The sequence below is a fragment of the Cydia fagiglandana genome, chromosome 10 (genome assembly GCF_963556715.1).
Source record: "Cydia fagiglandana chromosome 10, ilCydFagi1.1, whole genome shotgun sequence".
Lineage (NCBI taxonomy): Eukaryota > Metazoa > Arthropoda > Insecta > Lepidoptera > Tortricidae > Cydia > Cydia fagiglandana.
The window spans coordinates 19,394,730-19,409,496 of NC_085941.1; the positions used below are offsets into that span (position 1 = coordinate 19,394,730).

The 14,767-nt window shown below is 38.9% G+C and overlaps 1 protein-coding gene across 1 annotated transcript; it reads left to right on the forward strand.

Annotated features, from left to right (window-relative positions):
* Window positions 1-806: 806 nt before the first annotated feature.
* On the forward strand, window positions 807-9,832 carry LOC134668353 (organic cation transporter protein-like). The gene is made up of 7 exons (XM_063525833.1): window positions 807-1,234; window positions 4,841-5,075; window positions 5,476-5,731; window positions 6,292-6,614; window positions 6,757-7,057; window positions 7,914-8,095; window positions 9,658-9,832. Exons 1-7 carry the CDS (start codon window positions 807-809, stop codon window positions 9,820-9,822), a joined length of 1,890 nt encoding a protein of 629 aa, XP_063381903.1. The 3' UTR covers window positions 9,823-9,832.
* Window positions 9,833-14,767: the final 4,935 nt, after the last annotated feature.

Below are 14,767 nucleotides of genomic sequence, written 5' to 3' on the forward strand. Positions count from 1 at the left end.
TTTGATTTTACATTACACATACACTTAAATTACATTACTTTAGGTATGCATGAAATGCGAGAGGCGAGATTAGGTACTTATTGTATAGAAAAAAAAACTAATAATGCTAAGGGTACCACGGTACTTTTGTACCCAGAGATGTAGGTAAGTACCTACAGGAAATTGTCAGTGTCAGGTGTCAAGTGTCAGCTTGGTAAATTAGGCCCCTGGTTAGTAAACATCAAATTATGCCATCATCTCAAATTCTGAAATATTGAATCATACATAAGTACATAGTATAAATCCCTATTTCATCATTATCTTCCATTTCACAAGTTATATTCCTTTAAATCATCACAGCAATGATAAGACAGGAATTTTCCTACGGTTAACGAACTGCAACTGATAGAAATTATTGCACCATTCTTCTTTTGTCGCATTCGCAGTTTGTAAACGGATTAATAATTATCAATAAAGCATACAAATAAATTGAGAACGCAGTCTGTTTTTAAAAAACACAGAACGGCATTACTCACATTGAAATCATATTTAACGCGACAAGTTTCGAAAGGCATTCATCGTCAGGTTAATTTTTCCGTGTTTTCATCTCCGTATCGTGTTGTTTGCTTTAATTTATTAATCTCTTATACAAGTTATTAAATATCATAATCTACAAACAGTGGTCAAACAACTAGTATAGCAAAACTCCAGCGTTATCCTCCACGTCACCAAATCCGAAATGCCGATAACATTTATTATCTCTTATTGGGTCGGCGGGCTTACCGCCATTGTAGTAAAGTCCGCTGGTGCGGGCGTACCGTTCAGCCATGGATGGAGTGACCGTTGAAGATGGCCCTAATCCTGGTCCAGGACCTAATAGTGAAGGTCCAGGAAGACTGGGCGATGGGAGTCCAGAAGGGCCATCGAATGGCCCAGGGCCTCACAAAGGTCCTAAAGGCCCACCAGGTCCTGGAGGCCCACCAGGTCCTGGAGGCCCGCCAGGTCCAGGCAACCCAGGCTTCCCTGGCCCCCCGATAGCCGTTCCAGGGCTAGACTTCAAACATCCAGATGGACCTGATTCCGGCAGGCCCAGTCGCCCTGACCCTCCAGTTATAGACCTGGATTGGGTGTTGGTCAACGAATTGGGGCAGTTCGGAAGGTTCCAGCTGTACAATCTTCTGCTTGTCTCCGTCCCAATCATCATGTCTGCGTTCATGAGCGAGTATATTTTCTCGGCCGCTGCAGTACCACACAGGTAACTATTATTAAGCTATACCTAAGCTTAAGCTATACCTATACATAAGTGTAAAGTGTCTGACAAAAATTGGATATTTAATTTTGACAACCTTGCTTTGCTGTCTTTTAAGCTGGTTGTCCTGGTTAAAATGTAGATTTGGACATAACCGTATTTATATGTGATGAGGATTACCATTTTTTGTTCCTGGGTGCAAGTTCTTATTAATCTGAGCTATTGGACTTTTTTTTATGTCTTTTGTCATCTGGATGTAGGTACAGTCAGCTATGCTATTAGCTTAGCTCCTTTGCATATAAAATTCTATGCAGGCGGGATACGTTTTCTCTGCAGCTGTTACACGTGGACAATAAATGAATCTGGCTCTGAACTTAATGCTGAACCAAGTTTAAATTATTATCTTTACATACCTGATGTGACTGGCCATATGCCTATTACGTAATATTAAGCTCATTTATCAATATAAAACTTACATTTTAGCGGTGAAGGAAAGCTTCCGGGAGCTTCCTTGCCGGTCGTGCGTTTACGTTCCTGATTTTCATTGAAATTTCTAAAAATGGTAACTCGAAGCACTTGATTTCATAGTCTAATCTTTATCACATGTATCCACAATTAGATTAATTGCTAATTGACTTAGTAAAAACAAAATAACGACAAGGATTTGTTTACGAAAACATTTGACAGTAAGAAAGGTTGTTTACGTTGACTTTGACAGGTATGGGCGAGGAGCCATTTAGGTATTGTTTTAAACCGCAAAATTCAAAAAGAGTGAGGTAGATAAAAGGTTTCAATAATTAAATAATTATTTTCTTATATATGTTTAAAAAACATTATTATAAAGGTAAACATGAAATACTTTAGTATGACCGCAATATTTGGAATCATAAAGGGAAAAATGTTAACTCAAACGTACTTTGGTAGTGCATGCGCGTATGTAAATACGATTTAAAACTACCCTCATCAGCATTTTATTATTAGAATATGGATCTTAACATGTAGGACATAAGGTTTAAGTAGTTGGGTAAGAGATTCACAGATGGCTCAGATTAAGGTCATCATGGTTAATCAAGAGTAAACCTTAAAGTATAAGGCATAGGGACTACATGCGAAGCATGTCAAGAATCGGCATTAAACGGCTTTATTAAATTATCCAACCAAAAATAAGCTTTAAGTAAAGTATGTAAGACTTATGTTTCGGTAAAGTAAGTGGGTATAATATGGGACGATGGTTTGTCTTCACTGACGACAAATGGAATGTCTGGGGACAATGGGTTGCACTCGCCAAGGTCAATTTTGTCTTCACTGACGACAAAAGGAATGTCTGAGGTCAATGGGTTGCGCTCGCCAAGGTCAATTTTGTCTTCACTGACGACAGATGGAATGTCCGAGAACAATGGGATGTCTTCAGTGACGACATGGGTAAAAGTATAAAAGGATTGATGGGGAAGGACGCGAGTGAGTCTTTTACTAGCGTCCGGACCGACAACTGACTTTGGTTTTTGTATAGTACGCGGAGATTATTGGTGAGGGGTGGGGATACTCTGTCCAATTTTTTCTGAGTCGCTGGGCTTTATCGAGATTAAGACGCAAGTCCCAAATCTCATAGAGTAGCACTCGGAATTGTGTCTTTGTTTTGGCATGGCGGAAATATGTTTCCGTTTTGTTGAAACTTAAGCATCTTTGGTTAGAGTGTGCCCATTTTACTAATAGTTTTCTATAGGAGATTTTCAATAGAAATGTAGTTGTTTGGAAAGTGTTTACTTGTTCTAAATCTGAAAACTCCTAATTTTTATTTTCTCATTTGATTCAAAACCAAATCAGTGCCTAGACATACAGTTTAGTCTAGCCTTTCATCTGCTATCCTAACGGTGACAAACAGCGGATGGAAGGAGGTCTAACTTGTTCCAAGATGAGGGTTGTCTTGGGGTCTGCTTTTTATCAACATAGCAGACTTAAAACGTCTCCCTCCCTAGCTTTTCGATGTCCAACTGTAGAGGAATAGCAAGGACGTCACGTGCGCGTCATCCGGGGTAACCTGGGCTTGCTTGAAATCTACAGTATTCGAAGGCTTTGTATTTTAAATATATTTATTTATACCAATTATATACATAATAGGGACCTGCCCTATCCATGTTGCATCCCTGCCTTTGTGCAAAACGCCATGGAGGGGGGCAATAACTCGAGTTGATAGGTTGCAATCTCGGAGTCACTCGCCGAATGCTTAGCTTATATCTAATAGGGACACACTTGTGTATATTCCAAAGTACCAGGGTCGATGGTAAGTACGAACTGTGCTTTGGTTATACTAGAGTAGGGACAGAGGATAGGGTTAATAGGGTAGAATCGCACACTATTACTAGGGAATTATGGTTTCTTTAGAGATTTAGGGCCTAAGATTGAAACGGTTGATATTTTTCCTCGTTTAAAACCTTCGAATATGGTTTCTTTATTATAAAATTATGCGGAGTTAACTGTTACTGCTAATGAATTTATAATTTATCTGGGTAAAGGGTATTCTCTATCTTATTCTAATTTTATCTATTAAAATTCTGGTCGTCTGGAGTAGAGATGAAGTACTGAGTAACATAATCAGGTTTCCAAGGTATTTATAAAACAAATTCTAAAATATCAAATTGAATTGCTGAAATGCAGTCTATTCTGAGATGGAATATCAAAGAATAGCTGTTTTAGGGGACCTTTGGCAGGCAAGAGTAAACCAAAGGATACTTTGAGTGAAATAATACTCATTTTGATATTCGTAATTCGTTTTCAGTTTCATAGTAAATTTAGTACTTCGTTTATACTAATAAGAGACCAGAAATGCAGCTTATATTTTAGTTTGGGGAATGGAAATGGGATTAATATCCCTTAGCTTTTGAATGTAAAAAAGATTAATTTTGATGACTGATGAATATTTGGCACTTCTCTTCATAGTCATCTAGATATGCATAAGTTCCGAAGTGTTGGTAAAAGCCCGTCTGGCTAACAAGTTAGGGTAGGTGTTCCGACTAACCTTGTTGACTGGACTAAGAGCCTCCAATCCTGCATCGAGCGTATGAGTAGCATCTTCGCAAGAAGCTGGTAGTTAATTATAATCTTGAAAAGTTAGGGTGTAAACGGGCTTATCCCAGGAATGCTACTTATATGTTATCCCGGAGGCTTAATAGGTGTGGCAGGTTTTTACCAACAAAATTTTTAAACTCATTTTATCAAGAATATATAACTTTCTTAATATTTTATATACTGCATTACCATACCATTCTAATATTTTTAGCAATACCATTTATATTTTACCTTAGAACACGTTGAATATGCTGCGACAATAACTTAATAAAATATTCCTGAAAATTTTCTTCAATAACATAATAAAAAAAATCTCAGTAATAAAATCTCTATTTTATGAACTAGGTAATAATAAAATAAAACAGAGTCCAAAATAAGCATTACTCATTAAAGGATCTAGGTTTCCGCGGTCCACTTCGAGGGGTCCTAACTGTTTACTAGACGATTACGAGGCCAAAATTTAGGAGTAATTATTAAGGGGATATTTATTTATTTAATATATAAGGGGGAGGGTACACTACTCATCCAATCCAATTATACCTACAGATGCGTGATCCCAGAATGCGGCGAAGTCCCTGGCGCAGCACACGAGTACAGGCCAGATTGGATCCTCAACGCAGTACCAGCTGACAGCAACGGAAACCCTCAGAGTTGCGAGCGCTACGTACCCTTAAGTGGAAGTGGCACTCCGCAATCTTGCCCCGCTAATATCTTTAACCAAGCTGCTACTCAGGAATGCGATGGTTTTGTGTACGATAGAACTAACTCAGTTGTGTATGATGTAAGTTGGTATGATATGCTTACAGATTATTTAAGTAGGTATATTGGCGTCTGCTAGCTCGCGGGTGCACGCACGCGGGTGCCATTATAAATAAAATCCTGCACCCCGTGCCAGTCAGTATTGCTCATACTGTTTTTTGATAACCCGCTCCGTGTACCGTGCCGGCTAGCGGACGACTCTGTGTGGGAACGGCTTTGACAAGAATTTATATCGACTGAAGCACGTAAAACTCTTGGGGTTTTCTCAATGGCTATTGCTTTTTATATGAACTCTTTATTGCAATTATCAAATCTACATAATCATGAATATCATGATATAGGTTAATGTTCTAAATAAATCTTCAGGTCAATTTAGTTTTGTATGTACCTTACCTAACTCTATTTAAGCGTTACTTTTCCAGTTTGACCTGGGCTGCAACGAATGGCTACGAGCACTGGCCGGCACCCTCAGCAGCGTGGGTACTCTTCTAGTCCTTCCCATCACCGGTTTCGTGTCCGACAAGTACGGCAGACGTGTGGCCCTCGTCATCAGCGTGTTTAACCTGGCCCTGTTCGGTCTTATCAGAGCCTTCTCTGTCAACTACCCCATGTACCTCGCCTTTCAACTGCTGCAGACGACTCTTGGTGCTGGCACATTCAGTTCTTCTTATATCTTTGGTAAGATTTTTACTTATAGTTCCAAACTTACTTTTTAATAAGTACATAAGCTAGGTAACAGCCCGTGTATTCTATATTTTTTTAAATTTCAACAGGGCTGAGTCTCCAAAGTATTCTCTGAAAGTTTGTCTTTTTTCTTACACGGATTTAACAGTACATTTGATGGTCATCAGCGACAAAAAAGACTATGCGTTCTTCTTCTAACAAGAATTAACTTTCGAAGGTCTAATCCTGGAAGCTAAATTAAAACCACTTCTGCAGCTCATTAGAGCTGTTTTGATGATGGAAACTGAAGGTAGCTATAGGAACTAGGTGACAAAACAAAATAAACTTTGGAAATTTGGGTTTATTAATAAGTCTTCTCGATTAGTAGATTCTTTAGTTACGAATGTTAAGTCTTCTCTAATCTAATTTGTAGAATTTGTAACAGATCTGATTTACAGAAGAAGTTTTAAATTAAATTCGGGTACAGTAGCTAATTATCTGTATGGCCTTACTATTTACCTATGCCTAAAATAATTTCATCGCATCTTATTATCATCCACTATTGTATTTTGTAGCTGCTGAACTGGTGGGCCCCAAATACCGAGTAATAACAAGTGCCACCTGCTCCTCGATGTTTGCCGTCGGCCAGGTCATCCTTGGCAGCATAGCCTGGCTGGTCCAGCCCTGGCGGTACATGATCATGATCCTCCACATCCCCTGCTTCATCATCATCGCCTACTACTGGGTGCTGAGAGAGAGCGTGAGGTGGCTGCTCGCTAAAGAGAAGTTTGTGGAAGCTAAAGAGGTTCTAGAAAGGGTCTCAAAGGTTAACAGGAAGGAGATTAGTGAGAAGTCTATGCAGGCGCTGTTGACGCCCGCGCCTGTAGCTGAAAATCAGGTACTTCATTTGTTTTTTTTTATTCATATAAATTTAGTGTGTACGGTCACGGAATTTCCAACCGTACGGTACGGTTTCGGAATCATAAAAATTCCAACTATACCTGTCTTTTCTTTTATCTAACTGACAATTTTTTCCTCAGACCGATAGCTCCGATGGTCTCCTCAAGACGATCGTCAAGTCCCGTATTCTCCTTCGACGGGTCTTTACTACTCCCATCTGGTGGATCACGACCACCTTCGTCTACTACGGTCTGTCCATCAACTCCACGGGTCTCGCCGGCAATATGTACCTCAACTACATCCTCGTCTGCGCCATCGAGATCCCTGGCTACTACACTGCTGTGTTGGTGTTGAATCGCGTTGGAAGGAAGATTACTCTCAGTTGCGGTTTCTTTGTGGCTGCCGCTTGCAATATTATCTTCGCTTTCATTGACAATAATGGTAGGTTTTTTTTTACTCCGTGATACTACCGTCTATCGTATCGTGTTTACGTGGTTTTACTTATTTATTTGTTTGTCTGCCTGTGGCGTCGAAGTTTATAGGAAAAAAAATCTAAAGAAGATTGCATTCGATTAGAGAGAATGAATGAGGTACTTTTAGGGTTCCGTGCCTCAAAAAGAAAAAACTGAACCCTTATAGGATCACTCGTGCGTCTGTCCGTCTGTCATAGCCTATTTTCTCAGCCCAAAGATGGACATGTTTTTTTTATAATTTTAAAATACACAGGTTCGAAGTTATTTAAGAAAATAGCTAATAAATAACAATTCCCCCCCCCCCTTTATCTCCGGGTCTAATTTTTTTCTTCAAAATAGTTCTTTACCTATAGATGACAGGAAAACCTATTAGAAATGTGCAGTCAAGCTTGAGTCGGACTTATATACGGAACCCTAGAAACGCGAGTCCGACTCGCACTTGGTCGGTTTTTTTGGGCAGTCGTGTAAAAAAATGTAGGTAAACTTTTATATGTATTTCATGTAGCATTTATATCTATCTTAACATATAAATAATATAATCCATTATCATTTAATCTTCATTATCGCTAACAACAATGTGATCGAGCTATCAGATAAAATTTCACGAGTTCCATCTAATAAACTGATAATTTATGTTAAAAACAATGTCTTTGTTGAAATTTAGTTATCAATGATGTCAAAATAATGAAATTGAATTGTTACAATTAGCAACAATGTAACGGGTTCGAAAAAAAAGAGTTTTCTGTATAGTAAACAATTATTTATGACTTACTTAAGTATAAAATAGACGTTATAACTTCATTAACAGTTGATTATGCTTTCAGAACTAGCGACCTTCAGCCTGGTCCTCTTCCTGGTGGGCAAGTTCGGTATCTCCGTGGTGTTCACGTCGCTGTACCTGTTCACGTCGGAGCTCTATCCTACGCAGTTCCGTCACACGCTACTAGCGTTCTCGTCTATGATTGGTCGCGTTGGTTCGATCACGGCCCCGCTCACGCCGGCTCTGGTAAGTTCGGTATTTCCGTGGTGTTCACGTTGCTGTACCTGTTCACGTCGAAGCTGTATCCTACGCAGTTACGTCACACGCTCCTCGCGTTCTCGTCTATGATTGGTCGCGTTGGTTCGATCACGGCCCCGCTCACGCCGGCTCTGGTAAGTTCGGTATCTCCGTGGTGTTCACGTCGCTGTACCTGTTCACGTCGGAGCTCTATCCTACGCAGTTCCGTCACACGCTCCTCGCGTTCTCGTCTATGATTGGTCGCGTTGGTTCGATCACGGCCCCGCTCACGCCGGCTCTGGTAAGTTCGGTATCTCCGTGGTGTTCACGTCGCTGTACCTGTTCACGTCGGAGCTGTATCCTACGCAGTTCCGTCACACACTCCTGGCATTCTCGTCTATGATCGGTCGCGTTGGTTCGATCACGGCCCCGCTCACGCCGGCTCTGGTAAGTTCGGTATCTCCGTGGTGTTCACGTTGCTGTACCTGTTCACGTCGGAGCTCTATCCTACGCAGTTCCGTCACACGCTACTAGCGTTCTCGTCTATGATTGGTCGCGTTGGTTCGATCACGGCCCCGCTCACGCCAGCTCTGGTAAGTTCGGTATCTCCGTGGTGTTCACGTTGCTTTACCTGTTCACGTCGGAGCTCTATCCTACGCAGTTCCGTCACACGCTACTAGCGTTCTCGTCTATGATTGGTCGCGTTGGTTCAATCACGGCGCTGCTCACGCCGGCTCTGGTAAGTTTTGCTTGATTATCGCACTTTTGGTGTTTGATAAGCAATCTTGTACATTTTAGACCTGTGGATTTGACACTGGAAATGTTCTTAGTCTGTGCCGTAAAGTTATAGCCTCTAGCCGCCCACGAATCACGACTTGCCAAGGCAAAAGCAATTTTAAATTTTTCATTTAATATTGCAATTAAACGATGATATAATATGAATTCCAGGACATTTCTCTTTCCGCACAGACTCTAGCCAATGTATGAAAAATCATGAGATCAAAATTAGCTGTCTAGCATGTTCTGAACTAAAAAGTAGTCGTTCATAAACAACAACTTGGTAGACAATACTATTAGAATTATGGTTCTGGGCATAGCCAGTAGGAATAGAACTTTAATCCAGGTTTCCAAGTTTGGTCTTTTATAGTTAATATCTACAGTAATAATGACAATTCAATACCGATATAGCAGCCAACTGAATAAATGACAAACAAGCCAAACGAATACTTAGGTACATTGGAGTTAAGTAGGTATAAAGGTATGTTTGGCATTGGCAGTTATTTTACTAGATATCTTTAATTTATCAAAGTAATAATTTTTTCAATATCTCCTCTGTTCTTATCTAGATCGGCTTTTAATCTAATCTAAAATGCATTTTTTTTTATTTTACATGGCAATACTAGGTATTTAAAATTTTCGCGAAATGCGGCAGCCGAAAGTCGGCCAGTATTCACTTTTCAAGTTAAAAATGGCGGCCGCCGCATTGTGCTCTTGTCGGATAGCGTCAATTTCGTGGATTCTTGCCGCACGACCTTATTTTATTTTATTATAAAAATGTGAACCTTCTACAGATGGAGTACTGGGAGGGCATCCCATCCCTGATGTTCGGGACCATGGGCGTGATCTCGGGGCTGCTTGTGCTCACGCAGCCCGAGACCCTGGGCACGAAGATGCCCGACACCCTGGCGGAGGCCGAGGCCCTAGGACAGGCGCCCAAGGTCAAGCAGACCAGCTGATTCTCTCTACACTAAGACTTATAGCTCTAACTTTATAATAATAATGTATTTATTACGAAAAAAACATATTACTTATTTTCTGAAAGTTTGTAGTTTTTTTGAAAGGCTTAGTTTCCCCTCTGGGTTGGAAGGTCATCTATGGCAGTCGCTTCCTTATGAACTAGTGCCTACGTCAATTCTTGGGATTAGTTGTCACGAGCGGACCCCAGGCTCCCATGAGCCGTGGCAAAATGCCGAGATAACGCGAGGAAGAAGAAGAAGATTTACTGAAAGTTTTTAATTTAACTAGGCCTTATCTAAAAATGAACTAGTAGCTCTATGAGCAGGGGCCAAATTTGACATGTACAACTGTCAGATTTCGCATCCACGTCAAATCAACAGTTGATAAAAAAATCAATGCAATAAGCATACTGAGTGTTGATTCCATCAACGGTGGATAATATCATTTGGTACAACCAAAACTCAACTCTAAACTGTTACAACTCTAATTGTTAATGTCAAATTTAGACATTGTACGTATTCGAGAACTTATGATTTTTCCCACATCAACGGGAATCAACACGATACGTCAAACGTCGCTTGTCGAATAGGGGTCCAGTTCAGATGTAGTGCATAATCCTTAACCATCGTATGATCATGGAAAGCACGAAAGTGTTATATTATGCCAATTCAGTCAGTCACAGTGCAAAAAGTACTATTTAATCCGTTTCCATAGTTACATAAAAAAGTATAGTTATCTCAATTCACAATCGATCAATTATTTACATAATCATTTAGATAACACTACGCACTTTTATCTTTTAATCATTAGTGTAAGTATTCGGAATTCCATAGTGTGCATTCTATGGATTTTCATTAAGACAATTTTTGTAACATTATAAATAATAATGTTGTAGGATAATCTTACACAAATTGATAACCCCACAGTAACCCCAATAAGGTTTTTATTTTGTGGGTACTATTTATTCGAAGATTTAAATAATAGATAGATATAGATAAATACTTTACATAGAAAACATCAATTACCCAGGAACAAATATCTGTGATAAACACAAATTAATGCCCTTACTAGGATTTGAACCCGGAACCTCCTGCTTCGTAGGCAGTACATTAATAATAAAAGTAGTTACTCGTAAATTGTACATTGGATACTAAAAAACATGTAACGTAGTTTTGCATAATCAATTTATTAAATATTCAACGATAATCTATATTTACAGTTTGTATACAACTATACACAGGGTTTGTATAGCAATATTTACTTAGCTATAGCTATATGGGTAACAATACTTTTGGCATGACGATAATGATGACAACAGTGATGTTGGGCAGAATTAGAAAGAGTTCATAAATCTCGTGATTTGTTAATGCATAGTTGTTGATGCAGTGCATAAAGTAACGCATTTTATCCGAAGCAATTTAGGCCCGAGCGTTGGTAAGCGATATAGGTCGAGGATAAAATGCCTGGGGTATATACTCTGCTTTTCACTTCGATTGCGAGGAAAGTACTTATACAGAAATATCAAAAATGCAAAGGTATTTTACCGTATTCATCATAGTCTAATACAACATGGCCTTCTCTTCCCAGAGTGACACAAGCCTACGTCACATAACATGGCCGCTATATATATTAGCGCTGTCGCATAATGACGTAGGCTTGTGTCAGTCACACGACCACGAAAATACGGGAAGAGAGTACCATGCGGAGTATATTATTATACCATGGTATTTATACAAGGCTAAAGGATATGAGTAGGTAACTAGGTACCCGGGCCCGATGGCTCGTGGGGAGGCGCAGGCGCACCGGCCGCCGGTTGCAACAGTGGCAGGCAAGTATTGCCCGGTTCTTTATTGCTAGTTAAAATAAGGGTCGTAAAAAACCGGGCAAGTGCGAGTCGGACTCGCGCACGAAGGGTTCCGTAACTATATAATGCAAAAAAAAAACAAAAAAAGAGCAAAAAAACGGTCACCCATCCAAGTACTGACCCCTCCCGACGTTGCTTAACTTTGGTCAAAAATCACGTTTGTTGTATGGGAGCCCCATTTAAATCTTTATTTTATTCTGTTTTTAGTATTTGTTGTCATAGCGGCAACAGAAATACATCATCTGTGAAAATTTCAACTGTCTAGCTATCACGGTTCGTGAGATACAGCCTGGTGACAGACGGACGGACGGACGGACGGACGGACAGCGAAGTCTTAGTAATGGGGTCCCGTTTTACCCTTTGGGTACGGAACCCTAAAAATGATTTTATTTTATGCACTAGAGCATAAAAAGCAACTTTTTGTCGCTTACACGCGACTTAAACAGAAATTTACGTGCATGAGAAGATAAAAGTTACTTTCTGTGCCTCCAGTGTAAAAGGGTTAAACTCAAAAAATGTAATTTTTCAGTATGGCCGAAAAACGTTTCAAACCGTGTTTTCTCTGCATTGTTTCTAAAAAAATTAGGTTTTTGTTTTTAGTTTAGATAGTTTAAGTCATGAATTATAACTTGTCATTTAAATTAACCTGACTTATGTGAAAGTAACGGAAATATTGGCTTTCAAAAACAACCTATATCCCTTTTCACAAAAATAATGAATGTGTGAAAAGGTTAAGCTGCACTTTCTCTAGTGTTGCTAAAATCTTTTTGAACTTTTGTGTTGTGTAAAGAAACCATTTTGGGAACTAAATATTGCATTTTTTTTAGATTGATGGTACAAAAAACAAACCAAAGAGAATAATATTATTGTAATTAAAGAATGACTTAATATATTTAATTACTCTGTTGAAATTGTGAATGGTTACTGAACAGAGTAATGTTGTACTGTTGTACTGTAGTGGTGTTGTACTGACAACAGGGCAGTTGTACTTGTTTGTCTTACTTCCCCATCTTTGTTTTTTTATTTTTTGTTTTTGTTGCACAATTATTTCATAATCAGCCTTTTAGATGTCTTTTCTTCTAAAGGACTTTCTTTTTGATATTTGACTTCCACCGTTTTGCACAACATTGACCAACAAAAAAAAATTATATGGAAAGGAATCTAAGTGAACATTAACCATAATCATTAACTCAATTTAGCGAAACTAGATGGTGAAAAACGGTCAAAGTAAATTATTTATACCCCTTTACACATCATGACGTCTTAAAAAATGTTTGTGAATAATAAAAAAACTTAAGTTTTACCGTCATTCACGAACTAGACTCGGTAGTTGAAATAGATCTAAGTGAATTTTGATTTCTTTACACCGAATGTTTCTTGAAATGTAGTTTATTCATTAAGATTAAACTTTACTTTAACTATTGTTCGTAACACGATTCTTAAGTACCAATTTTTTAAACGAGATTATATAAAAATAAATCGTTTTGAACATAATGGTTAAGATTTTTGGGAAACTTAAACCCTTTTGCACAATCGATATCTCAGCAATTAGAAGTCGTAGGGCCGTGGGTGTCAGCACAAAAGATGTAGTTTCATGTAATAAACCTCGTACTGGCAAAATTTGTAATTTGGACAAACTCGAGTTTAACCCTTTTACACTGGAGGCACAGCTTTGATCTCGTATATTTAAATTATTTTTAATGTCATATATCGCTCTTTCTTATTCTGGCGTATCTTTGTAGATAATAAACATTATTTATTTATTATGATGAAGGAATGAAAATATAGGAGTATAAATGCGTTATTTTTTAACAACTTAGTAAAAATATTAATTATGACACTCTATATACAATAATATACAAAGTAATAAAAAAATAAGAATCATAACGAAACTCGAGAGCAACATAGGCTAAGTATTTCGTGGCCAATTTGAGCTACCTATAATATAAGTATGTGACTATTCTATGTCACAGCGTCTCTCATCGGCGTCTAGACAACGTACATAGTCTAATAAAACATGGTCTTCTCTTCCCAGAGTGACATAAGCCTACGTCACAATAACTTGGCCGCTATATACCGGGTGTGGCCTGTAACATGAGCAAATAATTAAAACATAGATTGTACTCCTCAAACGGTGACACTTTTGTTCAACAACTTTTAAAAATTATGAAATATTTAGACTCCCTATTTTTCATACAAAATAAATATTATCTTCAATGGACGCCATCGCCACGCCATATCATTGTGATTGACGTTGCTTGTCAAGCCTTAAACATAACAAAATTCGCAATACATTGCATCTTTGAATAACCTTTAAAGTGTATTCAAAATCAGAGTACAACTTATTTTCAAAAGTCGCTGAACAAATGTTGATCAGTATGAGGAGTACAGCCTACATTTTTTGCTCATATTACAGGCCACACCCGGTATAGCGCTATTGCATATTATCATATAGCGCTGTCGCAATGATGACGTAGGCTTGTGTCAGTCACGTGACCACGAAAAGACGGGAAGAGAGTACCAGTCGGAGTATATTATTATATATACCATGCAACTGTACGACTGTTGCTTGACGCGACTGTGCAGCGACGCCATGCATTTTCCACAGCGCTGACTAGACGTCGACGCTCAAAAGACGCTATATTCTGTGGTCTCTTTAAGGTGACAGTCCATTTCCAACGACAGCTGCACTACTGTTCATTTTACTATGGAAATTGACAATGACAGCGACGCGTTCAGTACTGGTAGTGCAGGTTAGAAATGGAATGTTATACCATTATGCACACTGGCGACACGTGTCGCGCGATGTTGCCAGACATGTCGAGCGATGTTGCCAGACATGTCGAGCGAAGTTCGGCAACGTCGCGCTACCTCACCCGATGTCAACAGAAGCAATTGGGTAGGTAAAGTTTTTTGAAGATAGGCAAATTATATTTTTTCCCGATAGTATTCATTATAGCGATCACGGAAATGCAGCTCTTTTATTTTTATATCATTTTATTGATTAAATATAATTTTTTAAATGATCGATATGACGTTTGTGAGGTGAAATGGCAGATTCCAGTAATTAATTCCTTGGC